This window comes from Aricia agestis, chromosome 1 (genome assembly GCF_905147365.1).
Source record: "Aricia agestis chromosome 1, ilAriAges1.1, whole genome shotgun sequence".
NCBI classification, from domain to species: domain Eukaryota; kingdom Metazoa; phylum Arthropoda; class Insecta; order Lepidoptera; family Lycaenidae; genus Aricia; species Aricia agestis.
Window position 1 is genome coordinate 20,336,754 of NC_056406.1, and position 24,205 is coordinate 20,360,958.

A 24,205-nucleotide genomic window follows, 5' to 3' on the forward strand; every position below is an offset into this window, starting at 1 on the left:
AGATTACGTTGCAAAGTAATTAAAGTATAAAAATACAGAACTAAAAACATATTTACAGAATGTTAGCTACGTTGTATTCAAACAATAATTCTAATATTTTATACAGTATAGTAGGTCTACTATACAAGAAAATTTACATAAATGTGAAAAAAACCTTCTTTCACGGTCGCAATTTCAATAGTAAGGCCAATGTAAAGCTACATCAAATAATTTGGCAAGAATTAGATATATCATAATTTAGCCGCGATACAAGTTTGGCCAATTCAACGACAAATCTAAGAACATTATAATATTTTATACAATTCGGCGGGATTTTTAAAAAATTTATAAGTTAGTTTTATAATATTATACATAATTTTATATTATGTCTTATCGCTTTTCAAAGCTCATAACAAGTAATAAGTATTAAGTAATACACACGGTTACCTATTAAAATTGTTAGACATTATAATATAAGGCACCCAACTACAACTTTATTTAAATATATAAATAAATATGATAATAATTATGATTATTAAATTATAATGCGTTTCTGTATATGTGTTTATGTAATTTACTTCGATCGGTATCAGTACATTAATTCATTTCGAATTAATTGCTAAATTGAAAAATTTGTGGGTTATAAAGTTTGTACGTCTTAGACCCGTAATATTTATATATACAATTGCACATTAATCTACCGAGTTTTTTGTAGGATGAATTAAATGTATACTCCTTTATACACATTAAGACGTAGATTACACGCTCAATCTGGCATCAGTTCAGATCATCAATCTGATATTGACGCCAGATTGATGGCTTAGAAGTACATAATAAAACAATGATCAGTCCATCAATCCGTGGGTTACACGGTACAGGTTTCGCATCAATCTTTACCAGATTGATGGGATTGATGAGAAACTAAACGTGTAACCTCCGACTATAGAAGATCAGACGTTGAGTACCAGCACGAGGCCGCAGTGCAGTGCGACGGCAAGGCGGGTGTGGTGCGCGGGGGCGGGACAGAACGCCACGCCCACCGCGTCTGCCAGCGGGAACCGCTCGCAGCTCTGCTCCTTGCTCGGCAGACCACCCATATGCTGAGGAAAAGTATAAATATTATTATTTTGTGGACATGTGGTCTGTATGCACCAAAAATGTACTACAAATACTGACAAACGAAATACTAAGTGTCTGAGAACACTATGCCGAAGTTCCGCGGCGAAAGTTGAAATTACCGATGATACACCATGCCGAAATTACGTCGCGTTATATTGTATGCGTTTGACATTGCTGACGTTATCATGCCGGACTTCCACCGCGGAACTTCGGCATGGTGTGTTTAGACACTAGTGTTTCGTAGCTATTGTCATGTTTTAGTGTGCGAAAAGGAACCAAATTCAAAACGGTTGAAGTATGGAAGTTATGTTTCCTTAGTTTGTATTATTCGTAGTTATTTACTAATTTCTGACGTCATAGACTAGTCATTTTATTTCAAATGCCTCATGTAAAAGCATTTAAAGAAAAGGCCCGGCCCGACCGTAATTATTTTAGAGGTCTTGTAGTAGTAATATGCAAAAGAGAAGTCGTATAGGTACATTGATTGTTGCATGCGACTCGTCATTTATTTGCGTTAGGACAGATTAAGTGTGTTCATATTACCAGTCCAAACATGTATCAACAGGAAATAAGCGTCCAAATATGTAATAAAAAACAAGGACTTGCAAAATTTAAACAATATGTGAACCGCATTATAAGTAGCGTTGCCGATACTTCCGCGAGTTTAACGACCCTTATCCAGGTTAACTTGTTTTTGCTGGCGGCTCTGTTTTAGACAAAACCTACCGATTACAATTTACCACGGAAATAATCTATTTTTGAAAAGAAAAAAGTATGTGTGGTAATTTAGGGCCTAACCTCTCATGCCATCTTGATCCAAATCTGTAGGCCTACTACGAAACTGTTTTGAGACTCAAACAATCGGACGAGAATGCCGCGTCCTGCTCTAACAACGTCATTCCACGTTTGTTAGAGTAGGAGGTAGCATTCTCGTCCGATTTTTTTTTTTTTTTATGAAATAAGGGGGCAAACGAGCAAACGGGTCACCTGATGGAAAGCAACCTCCGTCGCCCATTGACACTCGCAGCATCAGAAGAGCTGCATGTGAGTTGCCGGCCTTTTAAGAGGGAATAGGGTAATAGGGGAGGGTAGGGAAGGGAAGGGAATAGGGGAGGGTAGGAAAGGGAATAGGGTAGGGGATTGGGCCTCCGGTAAACTCACTCACTCGGCGAAACACAGCGCAAGCGTTGTTTCACGCCGGTTTTCTGTGAGAACGTGGTATTTATCCGGTCGAGCCGGCCCATTCGTGCCGAAGCATGGCTCTCCCACGTATAAATTTGGTCTCAAACCATATTTCATGATCTTGTACCATGAAACTGTTTACTGGTTCTTGAAGTGACAAACATAAGTACTCCAAACTTTCTCTGTCAACAAGATTGAGAATGGACTTACATTACGGCACGGTTCTTATCTCTTTGTTTACTTTAATAGTACACTAATAAAACACACTTTTCTTGCACTTTTTCCACTATATTAAGATATTATTATAACTTTTAACAAATAACACGACCGGTTTCGAAATTATTCATCATCAGGTGTCAATCAATCATCAATCAATAATTTCGAAACCGGTCGTGTTATTTGTTAAAAGTTATAATAATATCTTAATATAGTGCAAAAAGTGCAAGAAAAGTGTGTTTTATTAGTGTACAACATGAATTTCCACCAAGAACCGACAGTACAATCAATTACATACTTTAATAGTTCTTAATGTCTTACTTCTTAGTTACTTTTAATAATATCCAAAAACTGATTCGCACGCTACATACGTGTAACATAATTTTATTGATTGCGCATACCTTTGCGGTGAGATATTTGAACTGCACTCCGTAGGTTTTGATGGCCTCTTCGTACGTTCTCGGTTCAACGACCACCGCTAGATCGTCGTTTTTAATCTTTGGCTTTTTGTTATCCAGTCGGGCAATTTGTATCGTAGCTATATCCTGAAAGTGGGTATTTTATGTGAGTATCTTATAATTGGCGATTTATATCAAGTATCGCTGCACATATCCAGTTACCAGCATGAAACAACAAAAAAACTTATTTTAAGATGTCCGTAGTAAAACAATAAGTTTTTTTTGTTAACGCTTAAAAAAAATTAAAATGGTTTTCAGATTCAAGATTCTGTAAGTAACGAAAGCAACAACTGATAACGTCTTTTAAACATTATATATTAATATAATACTCGTAAAATAATAACACCGTTGACTACAAATTTTCTATCGTACCGTCTTTAAGTGGTCGCCGTAAGCGGGATGCAGGCGCATGAGGCGCAGCGCGGGCGGCGACACCGCGGCGACGGCGCCGCAGCACGCGCACCCGCCGCAGCACCGCAGCGGGCCGAGCCGCCGCCCCGCCCCCCAGCACTCCAACTCGTTCACTGTTTGATTCACTGCGAGAGTACGTACGGGTTAGCGCTTTATAGAATAAAATATAAGAGTTCATATGGCTAAGCCGACACGTTTTCTTTACATCTTCTTTATAAAATCGCCGATCAAATTTTATGAAATAGATATAGGTCCCGGAGTCGCGAGTCGCAAACGCGTAATCACTTTCACTCTTTGTCATAAGCATAAAAAAATTAAAACCTAAGTCAAATACTTAGGTAACATTCATAATTAGGGTTCCGTACCTCAAAAGGAAAAAACGGAACCCTTATAGGATCACTTTGTTGTCCGTCTGTCCGTCCGTCCGTCTGTCAAGACCCTTTTTCTCAGGAACGCGTGGAGGTATGAAGCTGAAATTTATATCAATTACTCAGGTCTACTGTCCCTTGAAGCTGTGAAAAAATCAAACTTCTAAGCCAACGCAATCAAAAGATACAGCCGTTTATGCCGCAAATTTTCGACACTTGCAAGGGAATCAAAACCTATAGGGTGCTTCCCGTGAACTCAGAATCTTGAAATTTGGTACGAAGCAACGTCTTATAGCATAGATAAAGGAAAAATTACGAAAACCATAAATTTTTAGTTACATCACATAATATATTTTTTTTTAATAATTTTAAACTTACTACCCATTTCCTCATAAACGCGTAGAGGTATTAAATTGAAATTCATACCAAATACTCAGGTCTATAATACCTTTAAGCTGTCGGAACCCTCGGTGCGCGAGTCCGACTCGCACTTGGCCGGTTTTTATTTTTTCAATTATGAAACCTTTAGTGCCGACTGCCGCAAATAATTCATATCTACATTCGTAAATACAGACATTCGTATTTACGACTTACGTCTGTTCGTCTAATATATATTGAACCGCTCAGTGACGAAATCATCCATACTAATAATAATATTATAAATGCGAAAGTGTGCCTGTCTGTCTTCACGCCTAAGCCGCTGAACTAATTTTGCTGAAATTTGGTATGGCGATACTTTGAGTTCCGGGAAAGGACATAGGATACTTTTTATCCCGGAAAAATGCGCGCGATAAACGAGAGTTGCGGTCGTCATCTAGTATAGTATAATTATTAAATTAAATAAAAATAATTATTTAGCGGACCTAAAATATCATTTCCGACGACGAGCGTGGCGGGCCAGAGCGGAAGCGGCGCGGCGCAGGTGGCGGGCAGCAGCGAGCGGAGCGCCGCGCCGCGCATCCGCAGCGCCGAGCCCGTTTGAGATGTACTGCACACCCCCCCGCCCGACACCGTTGACACGTCTGCGGAAAATAATCTACGTTTAAAAGTGTTACGGACTGAATTGTACCATCGAAGAAATTGATTCATAGGCAGTTGACGGATCTACGATTTTTTGTCGACCCATTTGGTCGAAATATGTCAATTTAATGTAAGAGCCAGTCCACATGGCGCGTTGCATCGACGCAGCGCTGCTGTTGCGTTGTTTAACATACAAATAACCAAGGTGTTCACACGGCACGCTGCGTCGTCGCAACGCACACATGACGGACAGCAGGCCCCGAGACGAAGCGGGAGGGGGTGTTGACGTTAAGACTGCTTCGTAATAACGTTGCGATGACGCAGCGCCCGTGTGGCCGGCTATGCGTCAAACTCACACAACGCGCCGTGTGCACTGACTGGGTTTGACAAAACACGACCGAAATAAGGAGGTCCGCCGTCTGCCCTATGAATCAACTTCTCTGATAGTACCTTCAATAAAAAGGAAATCAGGTAACACAGGTGATCTTTGCACAGACACCAGCAGGTGGATTTGTATCTTGCGTAAGCAATGCAACAGGCGTTTGTCAGCATACACTTCTTGTATGTTGCATTGCTGTCGCAAGATACAAATTAGATCGTCTTATATAAAATTACTACACATACGTAACCAATTTAAGACATGGCCGATTTATTTTTCTACTCAAAAAACTTGAGAGGTTTCAAGGGGATGGAACGAGATTATAAAGAATTTTGAATTTCCCGCCAGTTGTCGTCATCTCCACATCATCGCCCTCTACCCCTACTTCGCAGGTAAGTATTAAAAAAGTACCGTTACAACTTTTTCCGACAAGCCCCCTTTCGCAACGGGCCATAAGGAACTTCGTTCTAAAAACTTTCTACGTACCAGTGATACATGAGTTATGTCTGTACTCCTCGTCGTAGGGGTAGAATATCGTGACGCCGTCGTCCTGTTCGCTGAGCAGCGGCGACGAGCTGTCCACGTTGTAATGGCCGAGCGACCCGTCCGCGTAGCCGACTACTACCACTGAATGTCCTTTCTCCTACAATACAATTTTATTAGATATAAAATTTGTCCATAGATGGCAGAGTAATCGTTTGACTTGCAAAATTAAAAATTAATATAAACATTAACCAACTAATCACAGAATTTCCTCCTTACTTGAAATTCGGTTGAACCCTATAGGTAGGTAAATTTTAGAATTCAATAAAGACATTTGAAGCGGACGAATCCACATACCTGTGACGAGAAACCTACATTGAATATAAAAACACTCACCGTAGACCATGTGATGCTAGTAGCTTGATACTTTTGTCTCTCGCCGCGAGAAAACCTCAACTCGGCGACTGGTTTAACTTTGTATAATGACAACTTGTCCCTGCAAAATAATTTGACGACGCGTATTACTATCAAAACTTTATATTTAATTCAATAAAATCAATACTAACATTGTAAAGAGGAAATTATATATTTTTTTGAATTGAATAGTACCCGAAACTACTAGATTTGAGGCATTAACTAGCAAAAAGTATTTTTAATGCAGGAAAATTTAATCGGCAGATTATTCTGCGTAGACGAAATCTCTGTTAATGTCTAGTAAATAAAAATAACAAATCAAACACGGACCTCTGTACATCATCAGGATAAGGCACGGGCAATATGTATGCGGCGCCACTGGACGTGGCTACTGCTAGCAGCCCGAGACGCGCGCGCGGCGCCGCGGCGTCCCGCACGCCAGACGGACACCACGATCCCGCCCACAACGTGCCGCAGTCTAACGCGATGCACAGCGACAGTTTGGGTGCCCTGTGTTTAAATTTAATAACAGCTTTTGTTTTTCGCAACACCAGTTATTGTCGGTGTTGTTAAATTCTAGGTTAGGCGACTATATTTTTTTAATACAAGTTACACTATCTAACTTAAAACATTGGCTGTTAACAGAATAAGAAAAAAATAATCCACAGTGTGTATATAATATTATGTTAAAGTATAATCGTCGTCGGAAATGTTTAGACCTTATGTTTTAATACATTAGAAAAATGTCTTGATAAACAAGCATAAACCATTGTACAACTATCATTTCGACGCCCCCACCGAATAATCGGACAATCGTAAAAATGAAAATGTTCAGGAGAGTCGAAAAACTGATTTTTGTTAATAACTCCGTCAAAAAAAAAGCATCAAAGACTTTTTATATCTCAAATGAAAGCTAATTTTTTTGCCTATCTTGCTATCTTAACAATATTTAATTACCACTGTAAGTTTTTTTTAAATAAAGCAAAACGCAACTTATCGTTCTGGAGTAGGTCAAGCTCTGATCATTATTGTCTATTGCATGATTATTCGGGTAATTTTGCGTTTCGACTGCAATAAAATGCGCATATAATATCTCATTGCAATATTATTCGGGGAAATTGTTTGGGATAACATTATTGGTAAACACCTATTACTTGACTATTCGGTGATTAAAAAATATTGTACACTTTATAATTATAGTCATTGTCGTTTATTCCAATGATTTTCTACTATGGGTAAAATAAAAATAATATATATTTTTGTTTTAATACATTCATTATTTGATGACATAAATGTCATTCTTGCAATCTAAACAGCTCTTAGTTCAAAAAAAATACACTTTGGAGTCTGGCTCTATCATTTTAATAGTACTTATAGTCATTACAGTTAGTTAAGATGTTAATCAAATCCCTCATCGCCACCGGAGTACCAGAGTTGGTGTCATAATAATCAATATCATATTATGTTCTGATAAATTAAATGATAATGGGAGGAAATTGCTTTAGACAGTCTTCCGAGAGCATCATAGGCCTTTCTTATATGACGGTGTTTTAATCGTCGACTCTATCTACATCGTCTGAAAACTGCTTGCAGGCTTGAAACTGTAACGAGTGCTGTCGTGACAGTTTTAAGCATTTCTTAGGAGTCTTTGCGAAAGAAGAAGATATCTAAATACGTTCTCATTAATTTGTACCAGATATCGCTGCTTATCGGTCACTATTAGTTTATTTTGTAGCAAGTATTGCCATCCATCCTTGTTTGTGAGAAAACCCGCATGTGGATTACAAAAATCGAAACAGATTATGATTATATATCCTGAAAACTGAAGAAGACGGATTCCTACAATAGCCGTAAAGTATAAAATAAAAATATGAGCAATATACATAATTTAACGAATATTAGGAAAGACTTTACCACTTGATGTCTTTCAAAACGACCGCTGGTCGTTCTTGAAAGACATCGAAAAAAGTTAGCCAGGGACAGTCAGACATTATTTTTCTTTAACGAAGAAATTCTGACTATTCCTGACTCTTGGGTCCTGTTGTCTGCGATGACTGATCTGATGCTAGTCTGAGACTGGAGGCTGGAGGCGACTGGACTGATATGATCACTGCGATATGATGTTCGTACGACTCAGATTCTACAAGTTGTTCAAACTAAAACCCAACCAATATGCCCCAAAGGTGCACCGAAGACGCCCTCTATAGGTTAGTGAACCACATATGAAAGAAGAGAGAGAAGGAGAAAATTTCTGTTGTGGTATCGCTGGACACAGAGGGGGCCTTCGACAATGCTTGGTGGCCAGCTTTAAAAGTTCGGTTACCTAAAGTTAGGTATCTGCAGAACCTGAACCTGAGGGTGATCATCGGCTACCTGAGTGGAAGGAGTGTGAAAGTGAGATGTGCAGGAGTGCAAGTGTGCAGTAGGCAGCAATATATTTACCCGAATAGTCATGCAATAGTCGTTTATCGTCAAATCGTTTTGACATATTTTTTCGCAATAGCCCCTTGCCCAGTTTTTGGTGTAAAATACAATTTTAAGTATTGTTATGGAATAAACACATAATTTTTTATATCTTTGTAAATATCCACAGAAAAATTCTGAAAAAAATTCACATGATGTATTTTGGCCTCTAGATGCCAAAAATCGTATAACAGCAAAAACCCCACAATAGCACATTATCTGATTATTCGGTGGGGGCGTCGATTTATAGTTGTATAACGGCGACACATCTGCGGAACGCACGGCGCAGAACGTTCGGCTCAATACGCTCGTAATGTATTTCAAGTTATCTATGACACATCAGCCTAAATTACGCCGCGTGAATATTGCGACTGACACTTCAGCCACTGAACTTTCGGCGCCGTATGTTCGGCAGATATTGTGTCCTTACACTTGAGTTTGTATATGCAGTGTGGATCATTTTATTAGTAAGGCAGATAAACAAGTAGAACTTATTATAATACAATTTGGGTGAATGTTTACTCACGTGGTCATATCCCCGAAGTCCCATATCTGCAGCATGGCCGGGTGTTCAAACACGTCAGACTGGTCCAGGCGCGGCACGTCCGCCTCCCTGTGAGCCGCCACCGCCAGATAGTTCCCGCCCCTACCCTTGTCGCCCACCGTCGGCGGAGACCACGATATCCACTGGATACAGCCGCCCACGAAGAATGAAGTTTCTGTTAAATAATAAAATTAAAATAATAGTATTTTATAAAGGGGCCAAGTGCGAGTCGGACTCGCGTACAAAGGGTTCCGTACCGTTAAAGATCAAAGATAGGCCAAAAATTGTATTTTTTGTATTGGAGCACCCCCTTAAATATTTATTTTATTTTTTAATATTAAATTATTAAACTATACAATACAAATATTTATATAAGTACTATACTAATTATTATGCATCACAAACATAAGGATTTTATGATGCATTATGCATCATGCATAATTGCAATGTAAAGTATAGTCCTTTAGTCATAATTTTAGTTTGACACTAACCTTTGTCAACTCGCGCTTCGAACATCTCGTACGTGGTCCATTCTTTCGCGTTGATGTTGACGTTGCAGGAGCGCTTCAGTGCGGGCATGTAGAGATGGGCGTGCGCGTCGGGCACGCCCGTCAGCTCGCAGTGCCGCCACTGCGGGTACAGCTCGCCGGCACATAGAACTTTTTTACGTCTAAAAATTGTAAAACGTGTAAATAAGGAACAATAACACAAATCGTGAAAGAACTGATGGAAAACTTGCCTAATTGTTTATTAGCTCATATTATAATTTACAATATATCGGTGGATACTAGGCAGTACGCCGGATGCCCAATAATAAATGGAAGGGTCTTACTGCTGCACTCAGAGTTATATTGATTACTTAATTTTAATTTGTTGAATATTTTGACATATGCCATAGCATATGCCCCATATATTTATGTGAAACTTTATAATATTTTTATGTAAAGTGAAGTAATCATTAAAGCCTCTGAGTGCGGCATTTTTTTAAACAAAAGAAAATACCTATAAAACGAATTTAATAACTCACATTTCAGCCACACCTTCAGCTAAGAAAGCTTTCACGTCTTTCACCACGAATGCTATTCGTTTGATGTTTGAAGTATCTGAAATGTTTTATACATAGTTATCATGAATTAGTATTCAAAATAACGACTTATAATCACATTCATGATAAAGGTAAATGTTAGTATGATATTAATTACTACTTCTATCAAAACTACATGTACGTATGTACTATCATGCCGAATTTAATTAAATTTCTTTGGTAAGCGTCGTAAATGATACAGGTTAATCCAAAACTACTACGTTTTGGATTAACCCATATTATTTACGCCGCTTTTAACCCATCAATCCCCAAGCGGCACCCGGCTGCCGCATAACAATCGAAAATCTATTGTGTATGCGATTCCCACGATCGAGGTATCGAGGAGTCCCTAAAAATACGTTGCGCCAACTCACGTGATTCAGGGTACTTCTTCTTCTTCCGCTTCTTGTTTTGTGCAGCGAGCTGGAGGGCGGAGTGGCCGGACTGGCCGGACTGGTCGGACAGGTCGCAGTCGACGCCGGACTCCGACTCGGAGGACTCGGAGTCGAGCTGGGCTGACTCGTCGCTGTCCGTGCCCGCGTCCGAGTGCGGATCGTCCCCCGTCTTGCCCGCCACGTCCGCGTCCTTCGCGTCACCACCGCCCATCTGATATACCATTGAAGAAATTGATTCATAGGCTCATGTGATATGGAAGACCTACGTCATTTGATCGAGTTATGTTATTGTGTTAGTCTTGATCTGTCCTCTAGATTTGAAATAACGCGACCAAAATACGTAGGTCAGAAATATGCCTATGAATCAATAAGTAAAGATAGTAATTACAGTTTACTGCAAAGCTTTGCACAAATTAATAACAGTGCCAATTATTTACAATGTTGAGCTTTGTTGTGAATTTTTTTGCCTGCCCTTTAGCTATATTGCAGTTGTAGAATCTGCCCGTACGTTAAAAAGTACAAGATTCTGATAAAGTAAACGAAAAAGGTAAACAAATTTAACCAGAATACGGATTTAATCCCATTGGCCAAAATTTTAGCATAAACTATATAAAAAAAAACAAGTTAATAAAACTTATACTCACAGATTTGTTGATCACATTTATGGCTCTGAAAAAAAAGAACATAACATTTAACATTAAGGTTGACCCTCAGGGATATTCTTTATTAAATTGTTTGACGAGTATTGAAGTCGTAATATCATTAATTAATTATATTAAAAAACATACATTCAAATAGTTTGCGTCTTATTAACTCTTTCAATTAGAAAAACATTAAATAAAAATATATTGGTTGCGTTATGTCATCCGACAGATCAGTACAATCTTCGCCCGGCGCCCGTTACAAGATACAAGAAACCCTAGCGGTAAACTATTAGTAGGCAGTAGACCCATTATGCAAAGTGCTAATATTGAATTCACATAATCAGTACAATCTTCGCCCATTACTTTTACAAGATACAAGAAACCCTAGCGGTAAACTATAAATATATAGTTACTTTTCCGCCGCTTTCCTGCGTCCGGTGACCACTGGGGTGTCCTCCTGCTGCTCCAGCTGCGCCACCTTCTCCGCCATCAGCAGCTTCCTCTGTTTGACGTTCTCCTGCTCGCGGTGCATCTTCATGTGCTGGCTGTGGTACACGCACAGGTATTTGTTGTTGCAGATCTCACACAGGCTCTTGTATATCTCCACCTCCTGAAATATGCAATGGCATAATCGTACTATACAGGTTGTAACAAACTAAATGATAATAATACTTTTGTTTAGGGTGTGTATGTGTTCCTTATATAGAGTTCACTGTGAAAGTAGCAGCGCTGAAAGAGATTTTTTGTGATTTGTATGGGTAAGCACCCCAGCGTAATGATTTTGCCCACACAAAAATTACAAAAATAATGCTCTTTCAACGCTGCTACTTTGACAGTGAACTCTATATAAGGAACACATATACAAATACACCCTAAATAAATATCACTTAGTTTTGTTACACCCTGTATATCAGAAAAAAAATATTGGCAGATAGCGGACTTACGATATTTGATAGGCCCCAGCCGATAGAGATTGACATTGACGTCATATAGCTCGACTAAATAACGTTGGCCACCAGCCTAAGAATTTATTTTTCCAGTGGTAGCCTTAGATAAATTTATATAGGCAGATAGTGGTACTACGTAACTTGGACAGCTTATCTCTAGTTAATGTGAGTCGGTTGAGTTTGACAGCTTGAGTAACTAACGTGGATGCCTTTGAAAGTATGTACACTATAAAATAATTATAGTATGTATAAATTCTTTGTTGGAAAAATAATACGCAAGTAGATACAATAAAAAAGTCACCAATGGTCGTTTATCCTCGTTTCGAGGGCACATCTTTAACCATCTCCCCTATCATTGAGATACTTGGCGTCAACATATCGAGCGAAGTCCAGTTCCGATATCATCTTGAGGGTAATGCCAAATTAGCCTCGAAGAAGCTGGGCGTTCTTAACAGAGCGAGACAGTACTTCAGTCCGGACCAACGCCTACAACTCTACAAGGCGTAGGTTCGGCCTCATATGGAATATTGTTCTCATCTCTGGGCAGGGGCGCCAAAATACCAACTGCTCCCTCTGGATCGTATCCAACGAAGGGTTGCTCGAATTGTTGACTGCCATAGACCATAGTGTTTCAAACAGATTGGACCCCCTGGAATTACGCCGAGATGTAGCTTCACTTTGCATCCTCTATCGGTTGTATCACGGGGAGTGCTCTGAGGAATTGTTCGGAATCATACCACCTGCAACTTTTCGCTATCGTCCCACGCGAAAAACATACCATCCTCATCACCTTGATGAGTGGCAGTCTTCCACAGTGCGTTTTTCGCGTAACTTTCTGCCGCGCACTGTAAAATTCTGGAATGAACTGTCACCAGCAGTATTTCCGGACCGATACGACCTGCAAACCTTCAAGAAAAGAGCGTATTCCCTCTTAAAAGGCCGGCAACGCACCTGCAGCTCTTCTGATGTTGCGAGTGTCCATGGGCGACGGTAGTTGCTTACCATCACGTGACCCGTTTGCTCGTTTGCCCCCTTATTTCATAAAAATAAAAAAAAGATACCTCGTCCGTTTTCCCGCACTGTATGATGTGCGCGTAGAACCCGACGCAGGACACGCGCACCAGCTTGCACACTTTGCACTGCAGCTTGTTGTGCTTCTGTTTGTATTTATTCAACAACTTCTCCGCGGCGAAAGGATTTTTAATGTCCTGTAAAATCAATACATCATTTTGAAACTTTGCGGGATGATTGAATAATAAAAGCAGCAGTACTCGTACTTAAAAATCTGCTTTTTCATGCTCTTTCATGCTAACAGCAACTTTCATACCTTACAGCGAAAACATTATGACTAACATTATGACTTACGATAGGAGTGTCGCCGACGGCCCACGCGACGTTATAATGTTTACTCATAGCATGCTTTTGCCAATCGCTCGGCTCAACTTTCTCACCACATACGGCACATTCTAAAACATCTGCAACAAAATGTGTATATTTTAAAATAAGAACTGTATCCTTGAGAATGTCACAATTATTATAGTTTGTGCGTTTTAAGATGATATGAGTGACAGTTTTCATATTCCTTGCTACGGGGTTTTTTTACAAGAAAACAAAAAACATCAATATGTAATAAATTATATTCCATCTACAAAAACAAATGTTTCCTATAATTGTAAATGAATAAAAACGAAAAGTTGCTAAATGCTAACTTATTAATATAAAATTATAAATATTAAGTTGTGAAAAATGATTGTTACAAAAACATTTGAAAAAGGTCAGATGCATGAAACGGAACTTATGTCAATAGAGATTGACTCTGTTGAATCGAAGTCAAATCGATAAAAAAGGGCGGCCATCTTAAATCGCCGGCACCACTGAAATGTCAGTACGAAATCGATAATTTCGATTGCAATTCCTTTACGAAGTGATTCGATATTTTTAAAAATATCGATTAATTTTTGTTAGGTAACTTCCCTGCAATTGTCAATTATAATGTGTCACGCATATCATCATATAACGCACAAACTATAATTAATATTTTATTATAATATAGCAAAAGATGTATACCCAAAACGTCCGCAGCTTTCGTAGTTTCGCAGGCTTTCACGTGAGATAGATAACTTTTGGCATACTTCATCGTTTTGTCACACTTATTACACGTTAGACCATTACGTTTTCTACTGATTCTGGTTAAGTGACTATGAACTTGTTCTTCGTCAGCAATGTCCTTAAAACAATAAACACAAGTAAAGTTAAGGCCCCGCATTGAAAAACTAATCAAAATCAAAAATATTTATTTCCAAATAGGTTAACAAAGTTAACACTTTTAGAACGTCGTGCCTACATAAGGCCTACCACCAGTTCGGGAACTACCCCGCCGAGAAGAACCGGCGTAAGAAACTCGCACGGGGACACCTTTTACCAAAAAGGTGGAAAATAACAATAATATCTACTCGTATAATATACATAATAATAATAATATCTACTCGTATTTCACAATTAAACGGCAGATCTGTTCAAATTATCAATCAAACAAAATATTATAATTTCTATCGTTATTTAAATTATATACATTTTGATCTTATCTATAAAGCCTTTTATATATTACCAATATGACAGACAAGAACAAAACATAGGTATAGCTTATGCATCGTTTTTAATATTTTCATTAGTTACATACCGTATATAAAAATCGCTTACCAGAGGTGTTTCTCCATCTTTCCAGGCGAGGTAACTGTGTTGCGTGCGTGCGTGCTCGCTCCAGTCCGCCCCGCGCACGCTCGCGGCGCACACGCCGCACGTGACGTCACGCCCATCGCCACTCGCCCCCGCCGGACTCCTCCCCTTGTTGCTGGTTTTACTTACACTTAGCTCGCTTACATTCAAGGTGTCATTCGCGCTGCTGTCCAAAGTCTCATCCTAAAAATTCATAATATTATATCATATAATATACTAAGATATAGACTCATGAGATGGCTTTCCGATCCACGCGACATCGACCGACAATGTTTGTAATATGTTATACGAAGATATAGACTCATGAGATGGCTTTCCGATCCACGCGACATCGACCGACACAAAAATCATTTGAGTCTAAGCCACTACAAATCAGCGGCGGCACAGTATAGCAATATATATTATCCGTATTCATTTGTTTAGACGAGACATACACGAAAGTCGATGATTAAAAAAAATCTAAACTTACAGATGCACCACACTTTCTGGAGTGGCGTAAATACGTCTTAGCAAATTTGCATATTTTGTCGCATTTACAGCAAATTAATTGTCCTGTCTCTTTCAAAATTTGTTTCAAATGACAAAGAACAGCTTCTTCGTCTGAGATTTCCTGAAAATGTTGATAGTTGTATTACAAACATTATTTAAATATTGCAAAATGGTTGAAGTCTGATCAAATAATACTAATATATAATTCTAGCAGCATAATTATATCAGGGGCAAAGTTTAGCTAGAAAAAATATTAAAGTTTGAAACATGCCTTTTATAAAACGATTATGATACTTATAAATAGAAAATAATGATTTTAATATGACTTATGCATACGTACAATGACCAAAGCAATTATTTTGATAACTAACTTACTGCCGCACTCAGGGGAAGTATTACAAAACCGTTTTGAGACTCAAATAATCGTACGTCCTGCTCTAACAGCGTCATTTCTCGTTTGTTAGAGCAGGACGCGGCATTCTCATTCGATTGTTTGAGTCTCAAAACGGTTTCGTAGTAGGCCTACAGAGACGAATATTAATTACAGTTAAGTAATTAATATTCGTCTCTGAGTGCGATTGTTAGTGAAAGGGCCTCACCAACGGCATCTGCCCGTGCTTCCAAGCGAGGTATTCATGTTGCGTGCGTGCGTGCTCGCTCCACGTCGAAGATGCGACGCTCGCGCCGCACACACCGCACACGACCGCACCCGCATCGATAGTGTTGTCCTTCTGTATAGTAGTGTTTTCCTTATCTACAGTAGTGCTGTCCTTATCGACAGTAGTATTATCCTTATCTACAGTAGTATTATCCTTATCGACAGTAGTATTATCCTTATCGACAGTAGTATTATCCTTATCGACAGTAGTATTATCCTTATCGACAGTAGTATTATCCTTATCGACAGTAGTATTATCCTTATCGACAGTATTATTATCCTTATCGACAGTAGTATTATCCTTATCGACAATAGTATTAACCTTTTCGACAGTATTCCTGTCGATACTAGTTTTTCTTTTCTTGACGGCAGATTTACTCTTGTCGATACTAGATCTGGTTCTCTTGACAGTACCTTGGTGTATATTAGTATTGGCTTCATCAACCGTACAGTTGAGTGATGCCGTACTTTGGTTTAGTGAATCATTTACACTCGTATCTAGAGTGTCCTGCAATTAAAAATACTTATCATTTTTTTTTGTGGCAATCCAGGAAGCAATGAATTAAATTCTAACCGCCGTACTCAGAGACATTTAATAATGATTAACCTTCAATTTAATGAAGAGTTTGACAGATAATGTAATGGAGCTTATGTCAAAATTTTGAATTAATCACATTTAACTAACTATTGTTCCACTTTGAGTACGGCCGTAAGACTAGTTAAGATATATTAAAAAAAAGTGAAATGCACTTACCGCGCCCTTGCAGGATTCTATATGTTTCAAATATGCTTTCACATACTTCCGCCTTATACCACATTTAGCGCACGTCAATCCATCAAATTCTTTTGATATATTATACAAATGATTATAAACAGCATTATCATCTTTGAGATCCTGGAATCATAATGTTATTTCGTTACGTAAAATACATAAAGATATCAGTCATTATAAATCAGTATCGGCTATGTCGATTAATTCAATGTCGTCTTTGTCTCGCTTTGGTCTAGGTAGTAGGCAGCAAAATTTTATCATCATAATACGAAAACTAATTTATTATAGTTGTTTTATAGCTAAGCTATGAAAATAAAATTACCGGCTGTGGTTGTCCGTGTATCCAGGCGCGGTAGTTGTGCTCTTGTCCTGCGTGCGCCATCCAGTCGCCGCGAGACAGCCGTGCGTCGCATACGCCGCACCGCACCGCATCTGCCACGTCGGTTACAACGCCCGGCACCACATTTGCAGCGTCAGTCGCGGCAGATGATACTACAGCCGCCTCGTCTGTCACGACACGCTGCGCCGCATCCGCGGCGTCTATGTCTGCACACGGTGCTATATCCGTCGTGTCTGTGACGGCACAGGGCTTCACATCCGCCGCTTCTATCACGGCACGTGGCACTACATTCGCCGCGTCTGTCGTTGTACCATCTGCAGTGATACTGTCCACTGGCGAGTTGGACGTATGGTTCTACAATAAATATGAAGCGCATTTATAATAATTTTAAAATTAGAGACATATATATTATTTGCTTACGGATATAAATTTACTTACCGCAGACTTGCAATGCTTGGTATGTTCTAAATATGTCTTTACACTTTTCTTTTCGGTATTACATTTGCTACAAGTCAGTGCGCCAAGTTCGTCACAAATATCAACTAAGTGTTTACGTATTGCCATTTTGTCTGTAATATCCTAAAACAGTTACTTAATGAATACTTAATAAATCTCGTAATAATAAATGCATATACCAAAAAATAATGCATCATATAAAATTAAAACTTACGTGCTTTCAGACTTTCAATTAAAATATATTCTAAGTTATACAGACAATAATATTATTAATCATTATCGAATCGAATAGGTACACCGTACACTTATTCCTTAAAAAATACGTTTAGTGAATTTAAAAAAAAATTTACTTACGAGAGGTGTCTGTCCGTGTGGCCAGGCGATGTAGGCGTGGCCTGCGGCGTGCGACAGCCAGCGGTCTGCGCGCACGCTCACGTCGCACATTGCGCAACGCACTACTTGCTCGAGCTCTACATTGTGTGTTGACTCTTCGCCTCCGATGGACTCCGAATTTTGTTTTTCGATAACCTAAAATAATGTTACATGCAGTTTACGTGCAGGATTGAAACATAATTATATAGTGGTGACGAGGTAAAAAATACGTACTTCTACTTTATGTTTATCGACGCGACTGACTGGCTCAAGCTTCTCATTTGAAATACGGCTAGATCTTCTCCCCTTTCTGCGTTTCTGACAATCTGTTTTTGATTCCTCTCTTTCCAACACGGAAAGCTTTCTTTTCTAAAATTAAAAAAGATAGTTATATATAAATATGAATAAATGGATAAAATGATAAATGAATATAATACGAGGGCTGCTATTTATGTATCCGGAACTGGCCACTTACAAGAACAATATTTAAAAAGTAATTACAACATTTGAAAATAGAACTCTTTGGTTGAAGAATACATTTTGTTTCATGTGACTGTCAATTATTTTTCCATTGTGGCGTCATTTTGAAAATTGCGTGTCTTCATTTGCCATGGATTTAACGCGTGAACATTTTCGTGCAATGATTTACTACGATTTTCGGCGTGGGCTAAATCAACAACAGTGCTTTATTCAACTCACCGCAACTTTTGGAGATGAAGCACCATCAAAAACCACTGTTTATCACTGGTACAGTGAGTTTAATCGTGGGCGGTCTATGCTCACGGATGAAAATAAAGAAGGTCGCCCAAAAACAGCTGTTGTCCCACAAAATATAGATGCTGTGCGGGAACTAATAATGCGTGATCGTCATGTTACAAATCGCGAGATAGAGGCGTCCTTAGGCATAAGTATGACGAGCATACATAAGATATTACACGAACATTTGGCTGTAAAAAAAATATGTTCGCGTTGGATTCCGCACAACTTGACAATCGATCAAAAACGGGCTCGTGTCGATTGGTGCAAAAAAATGATAAAAAAATACAACCGTGGTACGTCAAAAGCCGTTTATAATATCTACACAGGTGATGAATCTTGGATCTATGCATATGACCCCGAAACTAAACAACAGTTAACGGTGTGGGTGTTCCAAGATGAGCCGAAACCAACAAAAGTTACTCGTGCAAAAAGTACTTTGAAGCAAATGGTCGCCTGTTTTTTTGGAATTAATGGACATGTGGCTACAGTGCCATTAGAGAATCGTAAAACGGTTAATTCTGAATGGTATACGACCATTTGTTTACCAGAAGTCTTTGAAGAAATAAGAAAGGACAACCGACAACGCAGAATCATATTACATCACGACAATGCTAGCTGTCACACCTCAGCTGAAACAACTCAGTTTTTGGAGGGTCAAAAGATCGAATTGACTGGTCATCCGCCGTACAGCCCTGATTTGGCACCTAACGATTTCTTTTTATTTCCATACGCGAAGAACAAATTACGTGGTCAACGTTTTTCGAGCCGCGAAGAGGCTGTTGATGCGTTCAAAATGCACGTTTTGGAGATACCTCAATCAGAATGGAAAAAGTGCTATGAAAATTGGTTCCAGCGTATGCAAAAGTGTGTCGATCATCGCGGCGAATATTTTGAAAAGCAATAAAACCATATTAAATGATATATGTTTGTTTCTTTTTTTAATTCCGGATACATAAATAGCAGCCCTCGTATACCTATTATTTTAAAATGAAATTTAAACCTTAAGGTACGAATATCGAGTTATCGACGTAAAGGACATTAAAATAACATTCATATCAGCGCGCCTTGTACAGTGGCGGTTACGACGCTCGCCGCGTGCCTTGATAATAGGAAATATGAGAAAAACCTTTTGTTTTTAGTATTACACAAATCAAATATATCAAATCGTTTAGGTTAGGTTAAGACGAATGGACTACATTTTTCGTTTTTTCTAGAAAGTGTGTAATTTAGCCATAAAATGATTTAATTATGAAAAAAAGCGTTATAACAGTCATCTTTGAGATTTTTTCTATCGAGCAGAATTTATCAAATTGTGTACTAATATACCTTTGCGTATAGAAAATTTTCTCAATTTTAAAACGGTACTTTTTTATACTTAAATAATGACATTTCTTTTACAAAAAAACATTATTTAAAAAACCCATTTTACGTAGTTGCGACAACCACAGCGCCTTAAGGACTAAACTTTTACATCATAAAATAACGATTCAGCTAGCGTACTTTAATACGTGATGATAAGAGTAACCAGTCAAGTGACTTTGTAATATTCAACTGGAAGGTCACTAACTTACCTTTGTTATCAATTTATCCTGATTTTCCACATTTTTTTCGGTATCAATATTGGAAGTGTCAAATCCATGTTGTTGCATGTTTTGTATGGTTTGCACTTCAGGGGACACCTGGTAAATATTTATGAAAAAGTTTAAGATCATATTGAAAACGAGAAAATTCATACGAGAATGTTGTCGCGACAGATGACATACAAATCTATAATATTTATATTCATGTTGGGACGTGTTAGTACTGTATAATTTAGGTTTTTTCCCTTCAGAACAGCTGGTTTAGCATTTTAATCATCGAAAATTTCACAAAAAATACAACTTGCTACTTGCCTGTGCTGGTTTTCTCTGCTTTTCTATTGATTGTGCTACATTATCATCACTAGCGACATCTCTCGTTTCATTCTTACTTAAAGTTACTTTTGTCTTTGGTGTATTTGTGTTATCTTGTATCAATTTGTTATTTGAGTCTGAAGCCTCATTTTCAATTGTTGAATCCAGATATACAGCATTGTAACAGATATTATCAGTATCAGATGTTTCATCATGGTTTATATTATCACCTTCGTGGTTTATATTATAACCTTCGTGGTTTATATTATCACCTTTGTGGTTTATATTATCACAGTCAATACGATTAATTGCAACATCTTCGATGTAAATGCTAAGTGCATCATCAAGTGGAATATTGTTTTCAGTGTTAGAAAAGTGTGGATGTGCATAGCCAAGACCCATATCGCGGTCTAAGTATCCGAAATCGAAACAAATACAAAATTGTCCAGGGATCTGCAGATGTTCATAAGAAATATTATCAGCATAATCTATCTTTAGATCATTTGTGTCTATATCAACTACGTGATCGAATGTAATCGAATTTGCAATCTTATTTTTCTTATTTCTAGCATATGTCCTTGTTTTATGTTGCCTAGATTGATTTATCTGAACTTCTCCACCAGGTTTTTCTACACCTTGAACTGACATTTTGGACTTAGCTTTATTTTGTTTAGATGTAAAAAAGTTTTTTTCTTTGTTAAGATGTTTAAATAATATACTTGCTATTGTATTTGCAGACTCATTTTCATTTACAGAGGCATTACAAGTGTTCAATTCTTCCAAACTTGCTTTCTCTTCTACTGTTTTTAATTTATTTTGGTCACTGCGAATTTTATTAGATGTTTCTTTTAGTGTATCTTCATCTTCTATTGACCCTGAGTTTTCGACATTTGGTGCTGGTTGAAAAACATTTAAATTGTTAATAGTATCATAAGATTTTTCATTACAGCCAGGCAACATTTCAGTATCAATATCTGTTTCAGTTGTATTATTATCTAATATTTCACCATTTGTCTGGGCAGTTTTAACATACTGAGTTACAGCATCCTCATTATATTCGGTTTTTAAACTGTTTGAATTATTAGCTTTTAATTCATTATGAGACAAGCATGTATTATTGTTAGTTATTTTATTATCTTGATGATGCTTGTCAATTGATATGAAAGTATCAATTGGTATAGGAACCAAAGCTTTTCGGTCATTTATATCAATTAATGGTCGCAAAGTACTCAATTTTGTTGGATTAACAATTTCCTCAGACAATATGTTAATTTTATTTTTGTTATCAATTTTAGTTTGAGATGCACTTTCTTCGTTTGCAGTACTTATAGGATTTAAAATTGGAGTAGATCTACTCTGGTTATCCTGACTGTATTGTGTAATTATAATATGTTGGTTATCAATGCAGTAATCTACAGCATGACAGTGATCTTTATTTATGATTTCACTGTTTTCATTTTTATCTACTTCCACATTATCTGTATAAATCTTCTCTGGACTAGTACATTGTGGCTCTATACTATTAGGTACCACAACAGATTGTGGTGTATTGAATGTAGGACTTAAAAACAGAGACTTTTTCATTAAATTTGCAGTTTCAATGATAGAAGATTCTTTATTTTTTTCAGTGGAAATTATGTCTTGAACCACTATTTCTTCAGTTAATAAAGGAGCCTCGTTTCCAGAAATATCTGTAAAATGTTTTTACACAATTTAAAAATGAGCAATGTAACAAGAGATTTGTATTACAATTTTAAATTATGTGATATCAAAAACCAAAAAGATTATATTGCATATTAAAAATCTAATCAGCAGAATTCCATGCAGACTGCTTAATATATAGGGTGTAAAAAATTAAGTGATAATACTTTTCGGTGTGTATCCCCTGTATAGAGATTAGTGTGAAAGTTACAGCTCTGAAAGAGTAACTTTTTTTAAACTTTTGTATGGGAAAATTCATGACGCTCGAGCGCTAGCCCATACAAATTGAAAAGAAAATTTAAAATTTTACTCGTCCAGCGCTGCTACTTTCACATTGGACGGTGACGGGGTTCAGGCACTGGCAGAGCTTACCGTGCTTTTAGAACTATTCAAACTACTGGATGATCGAACGCGTTTACGATTTTTCTTATTATGCTTAGATAAGAACTTCTGATGTTAACAACAGGTACTAAATAAACGCGAACACCGTCTAACAGGTATTTATTTTACAAATAATCATTAAATGACACAAATCTTCAATAAAGACTTTAATAATTAACATCCTAAATTAAGGACTAATTAAACAATATGAAACTAATTAATCACAAGGGGAATGCGAGCACTGTTATCACTTTTAAAGTCTATCTAGCAGTGATCTTGCAAAAAGCCCCTAAACCGCCAAGCACGTCCGTTTTATTCAGTCCAGTGTTGTCTAGTGTGTCTGGTGGGGCGCCATGTCGAGTGGGGACGCCCCACTCGACATGGCGCCCCACCAGACAGCAAAAACGCGCCTATCAGCGGTCGCCGGATGTCGATTTCTAGGTGTTGCCAACAATTATTTAAATAATATTTTCAGTTTTTTATTTATTAAAGTAAAAATATTAGTTCTTGTTCTAAACAATAACAAAAAAAATTACCTGCAATTGGAACCGCATTGGAATCTTCATTAAAACAAATATTTTCCAAGTTAATCCCAAGTTTTTGTAATAAATCTGGAGGAAGTACCAGTATCTCTTGCCCTGAATCATTTTTTTGTCGTTTTCCCCTCTTCCTATTCATATTGCCTTTTTATCTAAATTCATCAAATTTAAATTATAAGCTTGCCTAAAAATTCAAAATGCAAAAATTTATAATATGTAATTAAAAAAATAAGTATCACCTGGGATTGAACCATGGACAGAGATGTAAAAGTTAACCAAGTCTTTCCACTACTACACCATGACAGCTTAAAGTGTAATGTCACAAAATAAGGTTCAGATGTAACTTGTACACAGATTATTAGAAAAAAAATTACTTTCTAATAATCCTTAAAATCGTTACATATTCGTAAATAATCAAAATTCGTATTTTCATTTTGTGTTGTTACAACATGGTTGCTTGTGAGTGCTCACTTGTTCAGACTTTATATACTTACCATAAAAAAGTGGTTTAACTATTTACTTATATAAAATAAATAACAAAAAAGTTTTAAAAAGTAGAAAATAAACACATTAGGAACTTGGATTTGATCCATCGATTCAAAATGACAAGCACGTGGCGTCAAAACGCAAATTCCACCAAACCAACATAATCATTAAGTAACATGCAAAAAAACCAAGTCTATTACATATACCTAGCCACAGAAATAATTGTAAATATTCTGAAATTTTACGTAGTAATTTTATTGGAATAAAGGTACTTACGAAATGAAAGTCCGAGTAGTGTAAATATCTCACATTGGATGGCTACAAATTCAACTCACACCGCTTATTTATTGTAGTAATTTTTTATATATTTTTTCATACACAAATGTGAATTGTATCTCGTAAAAGGATAATTATTAAAATTCCAAAATTTCTGAAACTCAGACTTTATAGGTTAAATTTGACATATAAGCTTCTTAGTTTGACACTTGACAGATATGATTTTTTTAATCGCTACCGAG

The 24,205-nt window shown here is 37.5% G+C and overlaps 1 protein-coding gene across 1 annotated transcript; it reads right to left on the minus strand.

Annotated features, from left to right (window-relative positions):
• Window positions 1–533: 533 nt before the first annotated feature.
• On the minus strand, window positions 534–24,122 carry LOC121726772. Its single transcript, XM_042114281.1, has 28 exons — window positions 23,964–24,122; window positions 23,199–23,385; window positions 20,581–22,271; window positions 20,260–20,367; window positions 18,164–18,298; window positions 17,912–18,085; window positions 17,540–17,680; window positions 17,084–17,455; window positions 16,744–16,884; window positions 15,931–16,497; window positions 15,312–15,452; window positions 14,807–15,025; window positions 14,174–14,333; window positions 13,472–13,581; window positions 13,168–13,314; window positions 11,573–11,769; window positions 11,160–11,184; window positions 10,495–10,726; window positions 10,064–10,139; window positions 9,528–9,706; window positions 9,019–9,211; window positions 6,360–6,539; window positions 6,012–6,111; window positions 5,619–5,775; window positions 4,597–4,755; window positions 3,327–3,490; window positions 2,898–3,041; window positions 534–1,079 (listed from the first exon to the last, which is right to left on the minus strand). Exons 2-28 carry the CDS (start codon window positions 23,338–23,340, stop codon window positions 930–932), a joined length of 6,204 nt encoding a protein of 2,067 aa, XP_041970215.1. The 5' UTR covers window positions 23,341–23,385; window positions 23,964–24,122; the 3' UTR covers window positions 534–929.
• Window positions 24,123–24,205: the final 83 nt, after the last annotated feature.